Source organism: Drosophila innubila (genome assembly GCF_004354385.1).
Source record: "Drosophila innubila isolate TH190305 chromosome 3R unlocalized genomic scaffold, UK_Dinn_1.0 2_E_3R, whole genome shotgun sequence".
Taxonomy (NCBI): Eukaryota; Metazoa; Arthropoda; class Insecta; order Diptera; family Drosophilidae; genus Drosophila; species Drosophila innubila.
Genome location: NW_022995380.1, coordinates 19,262,049 through 19,282,468, shown reverse-complemented (window position 1 = coordinate 19,282,468; position 20,420 = coordinate 19,262,049). Strand labels below are relative to the sequence as shown.

General features: G+C 34.8%; 2 protein-coding genes across 2 annotated transcripts in view; both read left to right on the top strand.

Annotated features, from left to right (window-relative positions):
* Positions 1–591: 591 nt before the first annotated feature.
* Positions 592–3,664, top strand: LOC117790018 (galectin-9-like). The gene is made up of 9 exons (XM_034629256.1): positions 592–1,028; positions 1,187–1,325; positions 1,399–1,734; positions 1,953–2,071; positions 2,139–2,398; positions 2,463–2,578; positions 2,649–3,003; positions 3,077–3,192; positions 3,255–3,664. The coding sequence occupies exons 2-9, from the start codon at positions 1,225–1,227 to the stop codon at positions 3,589–3,591; spliced, it is 1,740 nt and encodes a 579-aa protein (XP_034485147.1). The 5' UTR covers positions 592–1,028; positions 1,187–1,224; the 3' UTR covers positions 3,592–3,664.
* A 548-nt stretch (positions 3,665–4,212) lies between these two features.
* Positions 4,213–20,420, top strand: part of LOC117790016 (filamin-A) — a 39,352-nt gene continuing 23,144 nt past the window's right edge. Inside the window, exons 1-4 of the mRNA XM_034629251.1 lie at positions 4,213–4,455; positions 8,995–9,725; positions 11,424–11,745; positions 20,227–20,371. Coding sequence (XP_034485142.1) covers positions 9,231–9,725; positions 11,424–11,745; positions 20,227–20,371 — 962 coding nt within the window. The 5' untranslated portion in view covers positions 4,213–4,455; positions 8,995–9,230. The remainder of the gene's footprint in view (positions 4,456–8,994; positions 9,726–11,423; positions 11,746–20,226; positions 20,372–20,420) is intronic.

The following is a 20,420-nucleotide window of genomic DNA, read 5'->3' as shown; positions in this document are numbered from 1 at the left end:
CTAAATTCTCAGATTAAGAAACTTCTTTCTCGGTTTCATTTGAGTATACTTTAGCCTTTACTCATATCATAAATTGACGATGGATTCTAAGAAAATATTATAAAGGATAATAAATTTTTCAATTTAATGAGCATCTCCTTGCATTTATTAGGAACAACCTTCAGTTTTAAAATAAAACATAGCTCGCAAATAACCGTTAACCGATTTGAGCAACGCAGTCTGTACAATGACAAAACAGAAACAAAAACAGAACACACGATCTCTCTGAGCGAAACACTTTTTTTATTTTGATTGCGCTCTTCGGTACGAGTGTTCGGAGTGTGCATACAAAAAGACTGGTTTGCCGGATCAAAGTAGTCAGCGAGAGACTAGACGAAAGAGAACACAAAAAAAAGTGTCTCGCTCTGAGAGAAACAGTTGTTGAGCGACACTTTGAAATAGTTGACGGCTCTGAAATAAAACAATAAAGCTTGGTAAATGGCCTGAAGTGAGTCAATCTAGAAATGTTGCTTCAAAGAAATGCTAGATAAGACTACAAATAGTACTGAGTCAAACTCAGTTCGGATAGACATAAAATAATCGCCCATAAATAGTCCGAAACCTTAACTCATGTAGTCACAACGCTTGCAAACATCAAACGGATAAGATCAAAAGTAAAAACCAAAGTGAAAAGAATATTTAGAAATATTTACCATTATTACCAAAGTAAACAGTGATTAAATCAAATTTAATAAAAATGGACGCAGAAAGAGCTCATATTGCTATGGATGCATCTTGAAAGAAGATTCAACAGAATACCTTTACACGTTGGGCCAATGAACAACTCAAGACGGCCAATAGTTCAATAGAAAATTTGGAAACGGATTTCTCGGATGGTCTAAGACTGATTGCCCTTGTGGAGGTGTTGTCCCAGAAACATGCTCCGAAACACAACAGGAATCCAACATTCCGCACCCAAAAACTGGAGAATGTATCAATTGCATTGAAATTTCTTCAAGAGGAAGAGGGCATTAAAATTGTCAATATTGGTGAGCAGTCAAATATTATAGTCATGAGTCAAACTCTATTTATCGTTATCAGGTGATAAGCGCTCCACACCCACTTAGAGATAGTGATGGTGAAAGACCGTTAAAATAAGTCTATATTGCATAAAAAATAAACTAAATTTGGGTGCTATATGAAACAGATTCTTCGGATATTGTTGATGGCAAGCTGAAACTGATAATGGGATTAGTCTGGACACTTATTATTCACTATTCGATTTCGATGCCAAAGTGGGATGGTGAGGATGATCAGGTTCAGTCGGGTGCAACACCTAAACAACGGTAAGCAAAGATATTTTCTTTACTTTGTAATCATAAATACAACTAATTTGATTTTAATTCTGTATTATGACAGCCTTTTGAACTGGATACAATCTAAGTTACCCGATATGCCCATTAAGAATTTCACCCATGACTGGACAACAGGTAAGCCAGTGGGAGCTTTGGTGGATGCCTGTGCTCCTGGTCTATGTCCCGACTGGGAGCTGTGGGATCCCAACGATGCAGTGGCGAATGCCACTGAAGCCATGACTCTGGCCGATGATTGGCTTGATGTGCGTCAGTTGATCAAACCAGAGGAACTGGTTGATCCCAATGTGGATGAGCAGTCCGTCATGACATACTTGTCCCAATATCCCAGTGCCAATTTGAAGGAAGGTGCTCCACTGCGACCTAAATCAGATCAAATCTGGTGAGTGTGCTCCTTATTTTAAGAGTCTCGAGCTTAGCCGTATTTCAAAATCAAATTCAAGTGGCTTTTTATGTTGGCGCTAAAAAATACGCAATGATTTTTAACGAGTCATTGAATTGTAGCATACTTCTAGCTGCTATCTATAAATAATGGAAAACATTGCCTACTTCTGGACTTTTATTTTAATTTAAAGAGATAATAAACTATGTTCTTTTTAGCATTTCCAGCCCTCCTTCGGTTGATGGAGTGCGTGCATATGGACCTGGCATTGAACCCGTTGGCATTGTGATTGGCACAACTGTCAAGTTCACAGTGGAAACTCTCGCTGTGGGTCAAGGTAAGTCTCACCAAAAGAAAACTAATTGGCAGATTTCAAAAAAGTGGAATATCAATTGGCTTTGTAGGTGATGTCGATGTGGATATTGTGGATCCTAACGGATATATTGAGCACGCCTATGTGGAGGGTAACAATGACATGAATCTCACATATACGATTTCTTATATGCCCAAGCTAGAGGGTCAACACAAGGTCATTGTCAGGTATTCCGGTATTGAAATACCCAATTCACCGTTCTATGTAGAAGTTGTACATCCTGTAGAAGTTGTAGAAGTTGCACATCCTGTAGAAGTTGTACGTCCTGCAGAGGTTTATCCGAATTTGGAGGTAATTAATTCTGAAAAACGTATAAAAAAAAATAATAATTTGTATATATATTTTTCCACTCTAGGATTGCAATGATAAATTTTTAGACCTGCCCATCGAGTGCAACAGCGCTCTAATAGATCACTTATGCGAAGGCATGAGTTTAACACTTATAGGACAAATTGACCCAAAGTGCAATGGGTAAGTTAAACACTAACATTTAACTGTAGATCACATATTTACTTTAATTTAAAAATCTTTATATACACAGCTTCTCTATCAACTTTATTTATCCGACTGAGGCAGAGGATATCGCTCTTCACATCAATCCGAGACTTGTGCGTAAATTTATTGTGCGTAATACCAAATTGAATGGATTTTGGGGTCCCGAAGAAGTCGATACACCAACTTCATTTACACTCTCTCGCGGCAGTAGATTTAAAATTCAGGTGCTCGTCACCAGCGATTACTACTTGATATCGATAAACAATCAAGCCTTTGCTCAGTACAAACATCGTCTGCCCTTTGAAGCGGTACGAATTTTACGGGTCGATGGAGACGTGGAACTTTATCGGATTTATCGCACCTTTGTCATTGGGTACCCCAGCGGTTTTCCACATTTCGGGGTAAGAAATCAAGGATCAACATTTTAAATTATTTACATTAAATTTTTGCTCAAATTTTATTTTTTAATTCAAGCCCTCTGTTGGTGAATTATATGAACTACCTCTTGTCGAAAATTGTGTACCAATTGGTGAGCTTTCTGAAGGCTACAGTTTCATCTTTTCCGGCAGAGTTGCCAGTAATTGTGATCAGTAAGTAAAATATGATATATTGATATTATTTTAGTTACTAAAAAAGTTTTATTTTCTCATAGATTCTCTATTAATTTTGTGTATGACAATAAGAAACGCGATGTAGCTCTGCATGTCGCGACACGATTTGAAAATAAATGCATAGTGCGTAACACGAAAAAAAATAATGTCTGGGGTCGCCAGGAAGTTTCCGCAGAGCTTCCATTCCTACTCAGTCGAGAAGGCACTTTTACTATACAGGTGCTCGTAACGACCGCCTGTTATTTAATATCGATAAATGGACACCACTTTGCCCAGTTCACCCATCGAATGTCCTACGAAGCGGTTCGTTTCCTCGAAGTCTTGGGTGAGGTGGAAAATGCACAGATCTATCGCACAATGGTTCACGGTTATCCATAAGAGATAAATTTAAGATGTAATAATTCATTTGAAAATTTATTTAATTATACTATTTTAAGCATTTACTCGTATCGTATCAGAAATAACATTCCACTTTTAAGAAATACGAAAACAATAAATATATGAAAATAAATCACAATTTACTATAGTATATCAAGTTGAGGTTGGTTATTAAGAAAGTACTCGAAAGGATTATCAATTTATAAAGCTTTTTCCTGCATTTATCAGGAATAACCTTCAATTTTAATTTAATTACTGTCCCACTGCGATGACAAATAAAGCAAAAGCTAGTCCAATGGCCAGAAGTGAGTCAGTCTACAAATGTTGTTGGCACTTTGATTTATGTCATTGTCATGTGGATGGTCTTTCATTTTACTTGCCACACGTGTCGGAGGCTGCTCTAATTGGAGGCAGGTCGCATCGAGGGAGACAATTGTTAGTCACTCTTCGAAATTCTGAAATGCAGAGCATCTTTAGCTGTCAAGAATATTTCATAGGCATCGCTCAAAAATTGTTTCTTTCGTCCGACAAGACGCATGGAAATTCTGAAATATTTTCGAAGAATTTTCTTGGCTCTCAATTCGGCTATAGTCTTCTAGTTTTCGAAAAGACTTTCAGTTGCTGCATTGACTTCGAAGTGTGCGGTGTGCGAGTGAATTGCGTGCGTGAAAATCTATCAAGGGATACGCGACGTATACGCAATATATTTGAGTGCCAAAACAAAGCGTGTATATGTAGGCGCGTGTGCCTGTGTGTATATATGTGTTTGTTGTACTCGTACATATAGCGCCACATAATTATTCAATTAGTGCATAACGAGATAATCGAGAAATACGTATACGAAATACTCGATAAAATGTCAAAGTATGTGAAACGGTCGAATTTGGCCTTTTGAAGGCAATTGCGCGACAAAATCTCAACAATTTCAACATATACTACAATATATTCGATAAATAATATATAGTATTTATATATGCGCAAAGATCTTCCATGTGTGAATCTATATGTACACATACACAATATTTTGTGCAAATGAAAATCTCTCATCTCTGAAATGAGTTTTCTTTTTTAATTTCAAGAAAATTTTGTGAAATAAGTTCGAAAAATAAAATATTTACTATTATGTGATCTTGCTGACATGTCCCAAAGTGTGTTGCCACTGGAGTCCCCCAGCAGACAATAAAGTCAAAAGGCGTATTAGACTGGTCCAAAGCGAGCGCCAGATGTTAATCTTATTTTAGAAACAGTTGCATGCCTCGAAACACCTGAGTGACGAATTGGAATGAAATTTGTCTACTTAAAAGATTGATGTGCACACTCAAAAAAAAAAAAAAACAAAAATATTAGAGAGTGTAGAATTCTTCTTTCTTCGTATACTCGATTTATTGTTATGCTGAACTCATAAAAGTTGAGATATTGCAAACATTTAGTTCTTTCGCAATTGTGTGGGCTTTATTTTTGGATTTGTAGTATGATTCTTCCAACAGAACAAGAGCTGTAGAAAATAGAAATAGAAAAGGAACAAGCGAGAGATGGAAGAGGAAGGGGGAAGGGGGCACTTTAAAGCAAATGCTTGCACGTGAATATTCAGAAGATGCCAACGCGACGTATGCGCAACATCAAATGCTTAACAGATGCTCAAAATACTACATGATATATCATTACTTATTTAAATAACATTTGTTAAATCAACCAAAGTTTGCTTTAAATTTTATTTATTTATTTATTATATTATTCATAAATAACACAAAGTATTTAAACGGAATTAAACTTATCATATAAGCGGCCGCTGATAATGTTATTGCTAGAAAAAAAATGCAAACGTTGGCAAAGTTTTAGAACCTAGAGATATAAAATCAAAGAATTTATTAACAAATGCTGTTGGCCTGGCCAAAAGACTTAGTCATCTGTTAAGTCAAAACATGCCGCAAACATGCATAATTTATTTCATAATTTTATGAAGGCTGCCCATCTTTGTTTTGTGTTTCTATTTAATTTTTTTTTATGTCAGTCCATTCTTTAGATCTTACGTTTGCGGATGAGTCACGCGCTTAGGAAGGGAAACTGTCAGAGGTCAGTGCAATTGCAATTAGCAACAAATGAAGCATATTAGCCGCATTCGATTGTACTTGTATTAACAAAAAGGCAAACACACACACAAACAGCAACAACAAATACACGATAATTCTATAAATAAAAGAACAACAGAATCAGCTGCGCGCAAAAATCACAGATTTGTGGGGAATATCGCTAAACTGACGTTTGCCAAACATTTTCAAGAGTGCGGTCAGCGTCAGCGTCGACGTCGACGTCAGCTTCGCAGTCGTCGTCAGCGATGACGCTAACGTCAGCGACACAAGCAACACCAAAACACAACACAAAACATAAGCAAAAAAATATTGAAGAAATTATGTATTGATGAGCTGCACAGTTGTGAACAGTCGGATAGAAGCGATTGAAGTTAAAATTTAATAGGGAAGCCTGGGTAAAATTTTGAATGAATTAAATTATGCATTCTTTAAATTTCATTTAAATAAGTAATTAATTTAAATATTGTATTTTAACATCAAGGTAATAAATATACTGGACAGTAAAATATAAGGGATTGAATTTACTTTTTCTTATTTACTTAAAATAAATAATATTTTAAAAAAACAAAGAATTCTTACAGAAATAAAATAAACTATTGTATTCAGAATAAAAATATAGTGTGTTACTAAAAAAAATTTAAAAAAAAATTATTTTAAAAATGTAGATCAATCTGATCAATATTGTTTTAAATTATATAAATGGAGTTAATTTTCTGCTCTGTTCAAAAAAGGTTAAGCTTAAACTTCATCTTATATTTTTACGATTTTCCGTAGGTACTTGTTTGAGCTCTGCTGTAAAATTTACATATAATATGTCAAAACTTAACTTAATGAAACTTTTGATATTCAAATTTGTAAAACTTAATGCAAAAATTTTGTGGTGGTTTAAGCTTTTTGATCTGTTCCAACTTCAACTTGGTGACAAATCGATGGCAATATTTATGTCACACACTGTTGGTATTTGCCTGAGCTCTGCTGTAGAAATCTGAAAAATAATAATAAAGAAATTGAGTATGAAAAAAAAGCTGTGAGCGTTGTGCTGGCATAAAAACATTGAGCAAGGAGGCGAACACAAGTCAGTCGAACTGAGAAATTGCCACGATCAGAACATTTACATTACAACGACGCGACGCGACGGTGACATCGACAGCAACAACAACAACAACAACAACAAAGACAACGAGAGGTCCCAAGAACCAAAGTCAAGTCCCCAAAGTGGACATAACGCGTGAACAAATCAAACGGAACACAACAGAACTGAAAAACCGACCCGAAACCGAAACACAACGCGCGCAGTTCGCGAAAAGTATTTTTGAATATTTAAATATTTGAATATTTTTCAAATTTTCGAATTGTTTACGAAAAGGCTTGTGTTGAGAAAAACGTGCTGCGGCATTGTGCAATTAATTGGGTGATTAGTGATCAGTATTATATAGCAAAAGCTATAGCAAGAAAAGTATTATTCATAACAAATTCGAATAAAAGCAAATCCAGAAAACGCAATCAAAATGGCAGCACGAAAAGTGAGTTTTGGTAACAATAAAGTGGCATGGGTTTGATTAAATCTCACCTGTCCTATAAGCATAATTTCACACACTCATTTTCCATTTGAATGCATTTGTATATGTATTTGCCCAAAATGGAGGACATGTGGTTTGCATTACCTTTTTTCTTCATAAATACATACGAAAATATTTGTCAATTTATTTTTAGAGAACACACTACAGTTTCCTTGGCTATTTTCTGTCGTAATTTTTAGTTGCATATAAATTAAAATTAATTTAAATGGAAGTGAAAATTTATTTAGCATTTCATTACGTGCTGGGGATATGAATCATGCCCCAGTGCAAGGAAAACGAGAGAAGTCAGCCAAGTGGCGCCTCACGTTTTCCTATAACTTTTTGACGTTATTGGAAACACTTTTGGTCTGACGTTTCAATTTATTTCCATATCGGGTCAGTCGGCCTACTTGAGTTCAGGTTGAGATTGAGCTGCTTTAAATGGTCAATGAATTCACTCCCTTGTGGAATGCATTCGAAGGATTTCAAAGCTGTTTAGAAACTCCCGATGCGTAGATCTGATGATTAATGGAGCTTGCAAAAATTTTGACGAATTTGGCTAAAATTAACAATTGCTAACCATATTGAGAAGGTCGTCATTTGCTTCGCTCATTCAAATGTCAGTGTGCATTTGTTGTTGTCTCGCATCTCGCTTTGAATTTGGACAGAGACAGCAGAGGTGCGGATCTTGTGGGGGATCTTGGGGGGTATTATAAAAGGCGATTGCCAAAAGCAATTCACAAATATGCCAAATATTTGAATACATTTATTTGTTTTCTTTTGGGTGTGCTGAAGTTAAGTGCATGAATCATTTCTCTTGATTCGTTATGCATATGGAATGAATATTTCTAATTATTTGAAACCACAGATCGTATGAGTAACTAAGTTATTATTTTTCATAACGATTAGTATGATGGGATGCGGTGTTATTTATTCATCACTTTTTTTAATCAATTTAGTTCAATAAATGTCAATATTTACATGTATATTTTTAATCAAAAGATAAATGTAAGTAGAAAAGATAAATTGATAACAAATCTTATAGATTTCAACCAAGCCGCTAAAGAGCGCCCAAATTCAGATCTCTTTGAGGTGAAGTTAATTGAAGTTGCATACTTTGCGGCGAATTTAAAAACATAATGCTAAAGCAAGATGTACAATTACAAGATTTAAATATTATTTTTGACCTAATTTCTAAGCACAGCTTTTCACTAAATTGCTTTTATAAAATAAAATATACTAATGATTTAAAAATCTAAAATAATTGAACTGTTTGTGTGTTATCTTTTTGTTCAGAGTGTAAAAAGCGCCGCTGAGAGTACAGAGAGTGCTAGGAAGAGCGCCATGAATTTGTGAGCGCAATGCAAGAGAGTGAGCGAGCGTGAGAGAGGGAGACCGGTAAATAAAAGAAAGCAACAGAGCAACAATAACAAACCGGTCATTCAAATATGTATGTGTATATGAATGCATAGTAGGGATGTTGTTGGAATATTCTTATGTGGGGGATCTTAATGCATATGCATAGACTTGTCAATTAATAAAAATAATAATATATTGAAGCAGGTTTCAAAAACTTGTAGCAACAGATAAGTCTAAATTTAATACATACATACTTGTTTAAATATATATTTAAAAATACATATAAATATACATATACATATACATATATGTATATTTTTTTATACACGTAGCAACTAAATACTTAAAATTCCACGTTTACAACATTTATACTCAAGCGTTTACTTTTTGTGCAGAGTGTAAAAAGCGTGCAGCTGAGAGAGAGAGAGAGAGATTAAGCGAAAGAGCGCAAAAGCAAAGGAATTTGTAAGCGCGCCGCCTGGGCGAATGTACAAGAGTGAGAAAGAACGCGCGCAAGAGAGAGAGAGAGACCGATAAACAAAAACAAGAAACACAAAGCGTGATAGCAGCGCTCTGATCTGAACAACAACAACTCAAAAGAAGAGAAGAGAAACAGAAACCGGCCATCAAAATGTACAGCGATCAGCAGTTGGTGTTAGTTAACGGTGGTACGCTCAACAGTAACGACGCTGTCGGCGACGAGCGTCAGTTAAATTCAACGACAACGAGACACAACAACAGGAACAACAACAACAATAGTAATAGCAATAATAACATTCATAACAATAGAAGTCAGCAAATCGTCCCTGTTGGTGAATTAGTGCAAAACGCGAATTATACAAGCAACAACAAAAACCAGAACGGCAGCAAAAGTCAAACAACACAGGCGACATTATATCTGAATCACAACAACAACAACAACAACAACAGCAACAATCACGGCAGAAAGAACCCGCCAAAAAACGTTGCAACAACCGCCGCGTGTGTTTATACAAATTCCAACAACAACAATAGCAACAATTTTAGCAATTTAAGTTTCTACGCCCAACAACCAACAAGTGACTGCAACTACAACAACTGCAGCAGCAGCAACAACAACCAGGCTTATCAACAACCACAACTGCAGGTGTGTGTTCCCAGACGCGTCTCCAGACTCCAGCTTTTGATTTTATGACCTTTTTTGCTTCATTTTCTTTCTTTTTTTTTTTGTGGGCGCAACATTTTTTAATTGCAACATTTCCACATTACGTCGTGGACATTTCGCAATTAATGAAAATGTTAATGAACTTCACACGCTGCGCACTGAGCGCGGCGAAATATTTAGTCTCTCGCCGCGTTGACGTCGCCGTCGCTCCATTTCTTGTCTGTTGTTGTTTTCTAGCCCTTTTTCGCCAGACAGGCGACTCTCTACCTACTCTATTTTGGTTGATGTAGCCGGCACACACACACACACATACGTTGGCACTCAAACTTTTGTGGCACTGGCACGCGAATGTTTGTATGTTTATCAGTGTTGACAATTTTTGAGTATCCCAAAAAAAAAGCTGTTATAAAGTCAATTTTCCATAATATCAATATCTCTTTAAACTTGCTCAGAAAATCTTTAAAGCTACAACACTTTTAATTTTGTTGGAAAGTTATCATGATCTTTATAATTTAAGTTGTTTAGCAAAATCACTGTTCCCAAATTTTGCAATAAGTAATAGCCATATTTGAAAAAAGCTATATATCGAAAAAGAGGACAATAAGAAATTATAAATGCTTAATAAGATTTAAGGGTTTCCTTTACCTTAAAAAACTTTCAAACCCTTTCAAAAAATGGCTAAAAATAGCTTAATTGGCAACAGTACTTAAAACTTAAATTTTCTCGTTTTTTTTGTGAACAGACTGCCAACAAATCAAATTTTCCAGCCAATAAAATTTTTATCATCAAAAAATTAATTAAAAAAAACTTTTTATGATGCTTAAACGAAATTATGACCATCATGATTTATGCCAATTTATGCGCATTTGTTAGGCTTAAAGAAAGATGAAAAAAAATCAGAGTTAATTAAAAAAAAAACAGAATTCCTACTGCCCGCTGTATTTAATTTTTTTAAATTAAATTTAAAATAAAAACTGATTTGACGAAAAATAAACTGTTCTGGCAACACTGATGAATGAAATATATTTTTGTATGTACATTTTGGGCGCTTTTGCCTCTCATTCAACTTCTTGTTGTTGGCTACGCTCTTTTTTGTGAGTTCTTTAAACTTTAAGCTTAGAGGCTTTTAAGAGATTCCCATAAAGAAGAAATCCTAAAACTGAAATACATATGAATTAACATTCCTAGCATATAACTTAACAGTTAAAAGATATATGGCATGATAGAGTATAGAGTATGCAAGTTGTACCATGGATCCATTAAGTTGAAGCTTGTTTGCCAGTCGCCTGAAGAAGCGGCGGAGAATGTGTGGAAAGTTGACTGAATGTCCACTTCACTAAGATTAAGTGTGTGTGAGTGTGTGTGTGTTGTGTGGGGCTTCAAACTGGAACAAGTTGGCGTCGTTATGTCCAGATTTAACCACACCTTGTGTTATTAGATCGTATCGAATACAATCGTCCACGCTCAACAGTTGACATGGAAAGAAATACAGAGAGAGAGAGAGGGAGATAGATATTTCTTTATGCGTATTGCATTAAGTGGTTTTTGTGGTAAATGCAACACTCAACCACCCACATATGCCAAGCACTGTCATTGCCATTATCCATTTATCCATTTCATATGTCCAATTCATATCCTGCCTTACTTGTTCCAAACAACTATTACTACTACCATCAACAGCAATCGGAGCAGTACGAGGAGAATTTTGACGACGACATGGAGGCTGAACGTGATCTTGCCGAGGATGCGCAATGGAAGAAAATCCAACAGAACACCTTTACACGCTGGGCTAATGAGCATCTGAAGACCATTGATCGTTCCATTAACAATCTGGAAACTGATCTCTCTGATGGCCTACGATTGATTGCCCTTATCGAGGTGTTATCCCAGAAGCGTTTGCCCAAATATAATAAACGTCCAACATTCCGCAGCCAGAAACTTGAGAACGTATCGGTTGCACTCAAATTCCTTCAGGATGAGGGCATTAAAATTGTTAACATTGGTGAGTTAACCAACATTTTTGATTTATCTACATATATTTTATTTTGTTTTTTAAGTCTCTCTTCCTGTTCTGGGAATTTCGGATTAGCTCAAATGGGTTGGGTTTGTGGCTTAAAAGTCACGTCTTGCTGTGGCCATGAGTCAACTTCTATTAGCAACTTGAAAAACAACAAATATGTTGATGCAAATTGCATAATATGCCATTATGTTATTATCAATAGCTGAAATAGCAAAAGAAAGTATGAAAAGAAAGGTCGCGATTCCTCAATTGCATTCCAAACAAATCGTTAAATATTGTATATATATTTAATTTTTTGTTTTTTTCTTGTTTTTATTTTTTCAATGCGTCGTTTCCAGTCTACAAAAACAAATGATGTCATACGTTGTTCGTAGCGCCAGCTTCATTGCGATTTTTACTTTCATTTTATTTGTTGTACTCGTACTTTAATGCATAATTTAAGATACAAAAATGTATGACAAATTTGCAGTCAGGTGCATATGATGTCAGATATTAGACTCATGCTCGTAGAATTTGTATAGTCGTAATGTTTTCATGTATTCTGCTTTTTTTTCACACTCGCCACGATCATTTTGATGGCCTGTTTCCCACAAAAGAACTCCAACGAAGCGTGGACACTACCTGAAGGTTCTTTTTTTTTAATTTTCATTGTAGGGGCTTCGCTTTTGATAGCTATCATTTTCAATGCCCTCCTCCGTTTAAAGACCTTAACAGAACCGATCACGAGCTCTATAGAACCGGCTCTAACGGCATTAAAACAATATGTTTAATAGCGTGCTAATTTGCATTGATTAAGAGAAAACCTATGAGCATGTGATATGATAGTGTAGATTGAATGATTCACATCCATATTCACGTTCATACTCATAGTCATAGTCAGTGTCGAATCTGAGCTCAACGTTCACTCGGCCATTCAGTCATTCAGTCAGACACTCATTTGTTTTCAAATGTACTCGTTTTTTATATATTTACATATTTATATGTTTTCTAATTACCACTCATTTTTTTTTATGGGAGTCTCATGACGCAATTGATAAGCTAACTGTTTGTCTGTCAATCTCAACGGGTTGCTTCAGTTCATTTGTAATTCCATTAGGAGAAGCCTACAGATAAGGGAGAAGATCGTTCAGTAGGTGACACCCTACATTCGTACAAATACATATGTGTTATTATTTACTTATGTATATGTATTTGTGGGTAAACGAATAACGTGTACATAAAAACCAGTTTGTCAATAATTGACAGCTACGTAAACAATGTTAACATTTATGGGTCCCCAACCGTTTTTATACTCTTTCAAAGGGTTTTATAAAATGTTATGTTATGTTTTGGATGTCTTAAAGTTTTTATACAATCGAACTATAAATTGGCATTTGTAAAACATAAGATTCTTTTAGAATTTATCAGCGTAAAATTAATTTTCCGATTGAATAAAGATCACAAGAAATTGAGAATAGAAAATAAGTTGATTAATTTATATTTATATTTTTTTATATTTAATTATAAGTATGAAAAATCAGAACAAGTATCATTCCATCCTTTCATGAAAGGGAACTTTTTAAAAACTACCTTCTTATATTATTTCACAAATGTATAGGGATTTTCATCTTCATTAAATGGTAGAATAATAAATTTTACTTAAGGCAAGGGTATTTCTATTTCGACATAGTAAAAAAGATACTACTTCTTTCCTCTTTTGGGCTGCTTTTATCATCAGCGTCTAGAAAAACATTTTAAATTCCAAAAGTGTAGAGCTCGAAAATAAAGAGACGGAATGTGGGTAATAAAACACACGTTTATCGCAGTGAGAGAGTGCAAAGTAAATTTGTAGACTTTTTTTTCACGTATTTTGTCAATTTATATTGCTAATCAGCAAATGGAACTTTCGCTTTTGTTTGAATGAAAGAAATGTCCAATTGATCAACGATAAGCCGACCAATTTTTGCAAAAATTTTACTGCTGATTAATGTTGCAAAAATTAATTTTAGCTATTCAAATGGGAAATGATTCACGTTAGTAATTTTCTTTTTGACATTGAGTGTTTTTTGAATCATCGTTTAAATCAATAGGTTTCTTGTTAACCAATTTAAATTATTTATTCCAACCAAATGTGAATCATTAGACAACAAATAACTATACATTACTTTATACCACTTAATTTTAAAAAATATAAACTTTTGTCATTAAATGTATTGCAAAATTTTTGGTATTTGTCCAAAAACGGAAAATGAACCAAAATTGTTTATTTACCGAATGAGCTAATTTCATTTGAATTTTATTTATGTAGATATTTGTTTTGTTGTGCAAGTAAATACTGCTAATTAATTTAACGAGCTGCACATTGTTGTTGACTCAAGACGCACCTCTTCCTGGCACCACAAGAGAAAGAGAAAAGAGACATTGAAATTACTTATTTTTTAAGCATCTTTGGGAATGGAAATTGTGTGATCTGCAAGTGAAACTGGTTTCCAAATATCTCAAGCCACTGTCACAAATCATTTCTCAGTTATTTTTGAGCTCTTTTGTGTTGTCAATTGAATTAGCGCGTTGTCTGCCAAAAATCCGATTCCAACTGCCTCTTGTAGAATTCTTATTCTTATATCTTCAAATGTTTGCGCTTAAATCTACGAAAAAGCCGAATAAAAATAATAAAGCAGTCGCGGGCAATAAAATGCAAAAAAAATGAGATACAATAAAATAAAGAAATACTAAGCAGAGAGAAACAAACCTAATACATATGGATACATATGTGTGTATATCTAGAGAAGTCGCTCGGTTTACTCAATGACATCATCTGCGGATTTTTTTGTTGAGTTTGCGCGAAGTTTGTGCGGCTTTAATAAATGTTTGTGGATTGTTTTCAATTTTTCACATCACAGATTTCTGGCAAACAGTTCGACATTTCTTTGAATTCTCTTCTTTTCTTTCATAACGCAGTTATCTAACTCAATTTGTCACAGACAATTGATTGTTATTGATGACGCCATATCATCAAGGGCTCAGATGAGTCAGAATTCTCTATTTCCCCAAAAGATTCATAAATTGAAATATAATTGAGGCTTCATGTTCCATTTGACACAATTTTTTATTTCGATTGCTTCTTAATAGTCTCTTCAAATATTTACAATCTTTTATATAGATTTATTATAGTCAAGCTGTTACTTTTCATATAGATATGACTCGAATCTGAGCGATTCATCTAAAATTCTTATCATGTGCTTTTTGTTATATTCTCGTTGATAAATTTGTTTTTAAACCGTCCTAAAATTTTAAGCGACAAAAACAAATTAGTTATTTGTTCTGGGAACTCGTTCATGATATCAAGTATGTTTAGTTGTACTTTCTACTTCTTTATATTCTTTCCTCGGGTATTTTTTTCTTTTAATCTCGGTTTATATCGGCTTATATCCGCTTTGGTACAATTAAAAATTGGGGAAATTGGTCCATAAATATCGGTGGTAAAACTCTTAGGCTTTTTTGGGGTCCCCGTTAGGGGATTGTCTTATAAAATGGAATAGTAAAATATATAAACATACATATCAATCAGGTACAAGCTAATTATTTATTTTATAATTAATAGATCATTTTAAGCAAAAACAAATATTCGCAAATTGGAATTCTTTACTTGGCTATAATTTTGATAGAATTTTTTTTAGTTACTTCACTGATTAGCAGATCTTCCCTTTATTGTTTCTTTGAAAGAACTAGTTTCTTTTTAAGTACTTTGTTTTTAGCACAGCTCTAAAAAGTTTTACTAAAGTAAGTTAAGTACAAGCTGAAGTATAAACAATTTGCTTTCCCAGTCTGAAAGAGTGTTGCTTACTAGGTTACTGCAAAGACTTTGCTGCCTTCGTGTTATCTTGTTAAATTAGCTGAAATATATACATAACAGTTTTTTGGAAAGTATAATAATTATCAGGAAAGGCTGCGTCAAATATTAAATATTTATATATGTATTTTGTTTATACATAAAAGTAGCTCATGATTATTTTGCGAATTAATGGAAGCTTCTAGTTTCTGTAGCACATAAATAAGATAAGTTTAACATGTTGCTTCCGTTTGGGATAGACATGTATTTGACTAAGCCAAACTCATGTAGATGAATCACCATAAATTGAATTTATTGTAGCACCCACATTTTATTTCCGATTTCCGTTGAATTCCAGCTGACACGTTAAGACTAAAGTCTATTGATGATGATGATGTTTTATGCAGTCAGCACGTATTATTGAATATTTTTTCATAGTTGTTAACGTGACGCCATCAATTGTCATTCGTCATGGTTGTTGCAATTGTCGATCGTCTGACATTGGATCACTGAAAATAGAAATGATGAATACAATTTGGATTATTATCATCTGCGTCATCGTTACGCTCACAATTGTGATAAGATTAAGTTTTAGTATAATAATATTTGCACTCGAGAGTAATCAACTTTGGAATCTCTCGGCAATTTTGTCATCTATTCAAATTAGCAACTTTGTTAGAGATGTAGATTGAGCTGAAGATGAAGACGAAGACGAAGACTGAGACCCCGTTCAATTAACCCCAAAAACAAGTGCGCGACGACAATGAAAAATGACTGTGGAGAAAGAGCAGCAGATGTGGGCCACAAGGCGTATACTTAATATGTCAAAAAAAGAACACCAACCCACGCCAAAGCTTTAAGCGGCTTAAAGTTGTGTGTTCGTTGTTCGTTGTTCTTTTTCGACTTTCTAGGCAATGACAACAACAGTTGCGTGGCATTGTTGCAGCGACTTTGACTCTGCCTCTAATTTAATTAGCGACGCGCGCGTCGAGTCTTCCAGACTGCAGTTAAGTCGATCTTCGTTGTCTGCGGTTTGCATGATTAGGCCAGGTCGTGTGTAAACTGGTTTTCCCAGCCCCACATTTTTCTCTACGTTGGAAAAATGTTGGAAAAATCTCAGTCTCCATCTGCATCTCTTCCTCTTCGCTCTCTTTCTGTCTTCTTGTGTGTCTGTCTGTCTCTGGTATGCGCGTGCCGCTCAAGAACGTGTCTGACGACTGTGACCCAGGCGAGTCCAAGTTGCCACAGACTCCGAATCCGATTTAAACATCGACTGCAGTGTTGGCAATTTTGTTGCTTGTTGTTGTTTATCTATAAATTAAGTAGTTTTCTTCTTTTAGCCGCACTTAACATCATAATTCTTCGATGTGGCAGCTTAAATTATGCCACGTCATCAAGATGGGGCATGCAGCTAATGCCAAGGCATAACCTCTGGTCAAGTCATGTCTACACCGCGAGAAAAAAGTTGTACTAAAATAATGTTCAAATTTCTTAAATCCAAGTAGCATTTACTGACAAAGGGTTAGAATTCTCGTTGATTATAGTAATATGAAATATGACTAGCTTTCGATTTAATAGAATTATTTTAAGGGTGTAAATCACTATTTTTTTAAAATTGAAATCTTTAAGTTCCGAAAATACGCGTTTTCTATTAAAATGGTAGCTTTAATTATTATAAGATATAGAAATATCTATTATTAGCAATTAGATATCTGCATTTGAATTTTGAATTATCATAATGAAAGAAGAAAAATGACTTTACTTTTCAATTTTTATAATGAAAATAAGAAAAGACTTACATATACATACAACATTTCTTATTCGAATAAAAAATAAAAAATATATAATAAAATTGTTTAAATTAGCTGATTTTAATAGTAATATATTGTAATTTATATTTAGAATCATTTCACTCCTTGTTTAATAAAGCTTTAAATGTGAGGCTCTATGTACGAAATACTGTATTTTTTCGCTCTGTGTATGAGATACATACTACATGCCTTTGTCAGATTTACATAATGTTGCAAGCATCCGCAAAATGTTGCGCCCTTCGTCTCACGCTGTTGCCTCGATTAGCTAAAAAATGTTCACACTTATGCATATGTATTAGTGAAGTGTCTAGCTCAACTGGTAAATATGCATTACCTGTAGATGGAGAAAGATAGAGAAAGGGAGGGGGAAAGATATAGAGAGGGGCAGATACTTATCGCAGTTATGGCATCTTGGTTATTGGCATTCATTTGCATATTTCTACATAATTTACAAACATTCTTGTGTTAACCTGGCCAAGAGAGAGGAAGAAATGAAGAGAGGATGAGAGTAAACAAACCATTGAGTTGACAAGCAATTCCAGTTGTCAGATGTCCACAGTTAGACATTCGCTTCTCTAATTAGCCAAATCATCTCTTGCAACGTATTTTCTTTTTCGTCTTCCCCCGTTTTAATTGCCGCTTTCTTCTCTGTCTGTCTCTCTTTCTTTTGTGATGAGCTCGGAGTTAACTCTATGAATATATAGAAGTATATATGTCAATGGACTTCGGGTAATACATTTGTCATGCCACCATTTTTAACGTTAAACATTTTAAGTGGCCATTGAGATGTGCGTTTAAATGGCCAACAGGCTTGCCAATTTGACGGCGTTTGGCAGGCCAACTTGGCTAACTCGGCCAACCTGGCCAACTTGCCGAACAGCAGGTTTCTTCTCCATTCTCTCGCTCTTTCCTCAAGTGGCTCTAAAAGTAAACAATGCCAAATTGCAAATTTAGCAAATGTCGTCTAGTAGTAGAACAATACGTGGAGTGGGGCAGGGGAAGGATGAAGAGGGTTGGGGATACAAGTGTTGCCATAAAAAGATGTCCCACTGCATGCATGTGTATTTGTATATGGAAGCGCTGTATCAGCAAATGGTTTAACGGCCCGTTGAGCAGCCAAAGCAGCGGCAAAAGCGTTCTACTAGAAAGCACCTAGAAAGCTCTTAAGTGCCCGACCAGCAGATACCCTGTTTTTATTTAAAGTGAAAAACGATCAAAATTAATAATAATAACTTCGTTTAAAATCTGTTTTGAATAATTTAAATCAAAGCCATTATATTTTGATAATCGTTATGATATTGTTTTGATTTTAATTCTCAATTATACAGATAAATACTTATATCTGTTAAAGACAGAAAGAAATAAATCATTTATTTAAAATAATTGTATGATCATAACTCCACAGTCCGTCAAAAGTTACAGGGTATAAAGCACTGTTGACCTGCAGCGCCTACACATTCCTCTTAGTAAATCTCTGAGTGCATATACTGCTAGACGTCACTGTAGTTGACACTGACAATCTGTCGGCAATCACTTAGAATTTGACATGTAAGCAAATACTGTATTTGGTTACTAGCGTTGACCAGGGCAACTTAAAGTTTCTCAACTTTCACTACAATAAAATGCATTTCACATCACAACAACAACAGCCACAACTTTGCCGGTTAAGGCCTTAACATTATTAACAGTCATGTCTGCAATGTTGGCCTCAAAGTCCAGTTCGTTAGAGTGCACCTTATAAGTAGGTGTGTTCAGGTGTTGGGTAATCTGTTAGTTTCGCTGATTTACTAATTGTCACGGAACCAAATGATAAGCTATCAGCTGTAGAACCTTTCACTTTGTTAACGGTTATCAAATGGCCATAAAGAAGACGGTTCAATAAACCCACAAAGCAAACAAAAAGAGCAGCATTTTAATTTTTGTGATTACCATAACAAAAGACAAATCTGTTGCTATTTCGGAGGTCGTCTTGTGAAATGAAATGAACTGAAACCGGCCAGACAAGTTGGTCGCGTGCAGCCCTGAACTTGACCAGGCCAAATGCTTGGCCCGTTGTTGTGGTGGTTGTAGCAAGTGGTTGTAACAGTTAGCAAATATCTTGCACATAATTGGCAGCTTGTCCAACGGCAACGACAACAACGACAACAAGTTTGCAACAAAACGGAGCTCGGGTGTTGCCATTGACAGATGTGGCAGCTTCTGCAGTTGCTGTGGATGTGGATGTGGATGCCACTGCAATTGGTCTTGGCAATTAATAGATATATTAAGTTTATGACGGCTTCAAATGCTCGTAACGGTTACCGTTCTCGTTTCCGTTCCCGGTTTAACAACAATCCCCAGAAACAACAGGTTTATATGCTTTGACTTTGCATCGAAAATAAGATTTAAGAACTTTTTAAAATATAAACTTGAAAAATACATTTTTAAAGGTATATATTTTTATTTACAGTTTTTGTGTGAATACCAAAAAATCAGCTCTTTTTTTTAGCTAAATAATATAGAAGTAATTGTTATTAAATTTAAATTTGTATTTAGAAATCAAGTTATTAGTGCATAAAAATTTCAAATTAAAATTTCATATTTATATCACTGTGATATATTTTTTTTTGGGTCCTAGAAATCGAATTCAATTATTACTTTTATGAGTTAAAATAAGTTCATATCAAAATTTTTTTATTTTTGCATAAAGTTTTCCATTTTTAAGGTTTTTAATCGATAAATGACATATTTTTTATTATAAAAATTAAATTTAGTAGCAATATTTTGATTTCGGATTAAAACTTAAAATGTAACAAATATATTTTTATTATTAAATTAAAATTGTAATCGTTCCCTGATTTACAGACTCTTCGGATATTGTCGACTGCAAACTGAAGCTGATATTGGGTTTAATATGGACGCTCATTCTCCACTATTCGATATCGATGCCCATGTGGGATGGCGAGGATGAGAAGCAATTGAATGGCTCGGGTCCAACGCCCAAGCAGCGGTAAGTTAATCATACAGCAACTTTCTAAGCTGCTTCTCAATAACTCTTA

Coding starts and splice junctions, on each gene's coding strand:
- LOC117790018 (XM_034629256.1), top strand. CDS start 1,225: ATGGGATTAGTCTGGACACTTATTATTCACTATTCGATTTCGATGCCA. Junction 2,399..2,462: donor AGGTTTATCCGAATTTGGAG/GTAATTAATTCT, acceptor TTTCCACTCTAG/GATTGCAATGATAAATTTTT. Junction 3,004..3,076: donor GCGGTTTTCCACATTTCGGG/GTAAGAAATCAA, acceptor TTTTAATTCAAG/CCCTCTGTTGGTGAATTATA.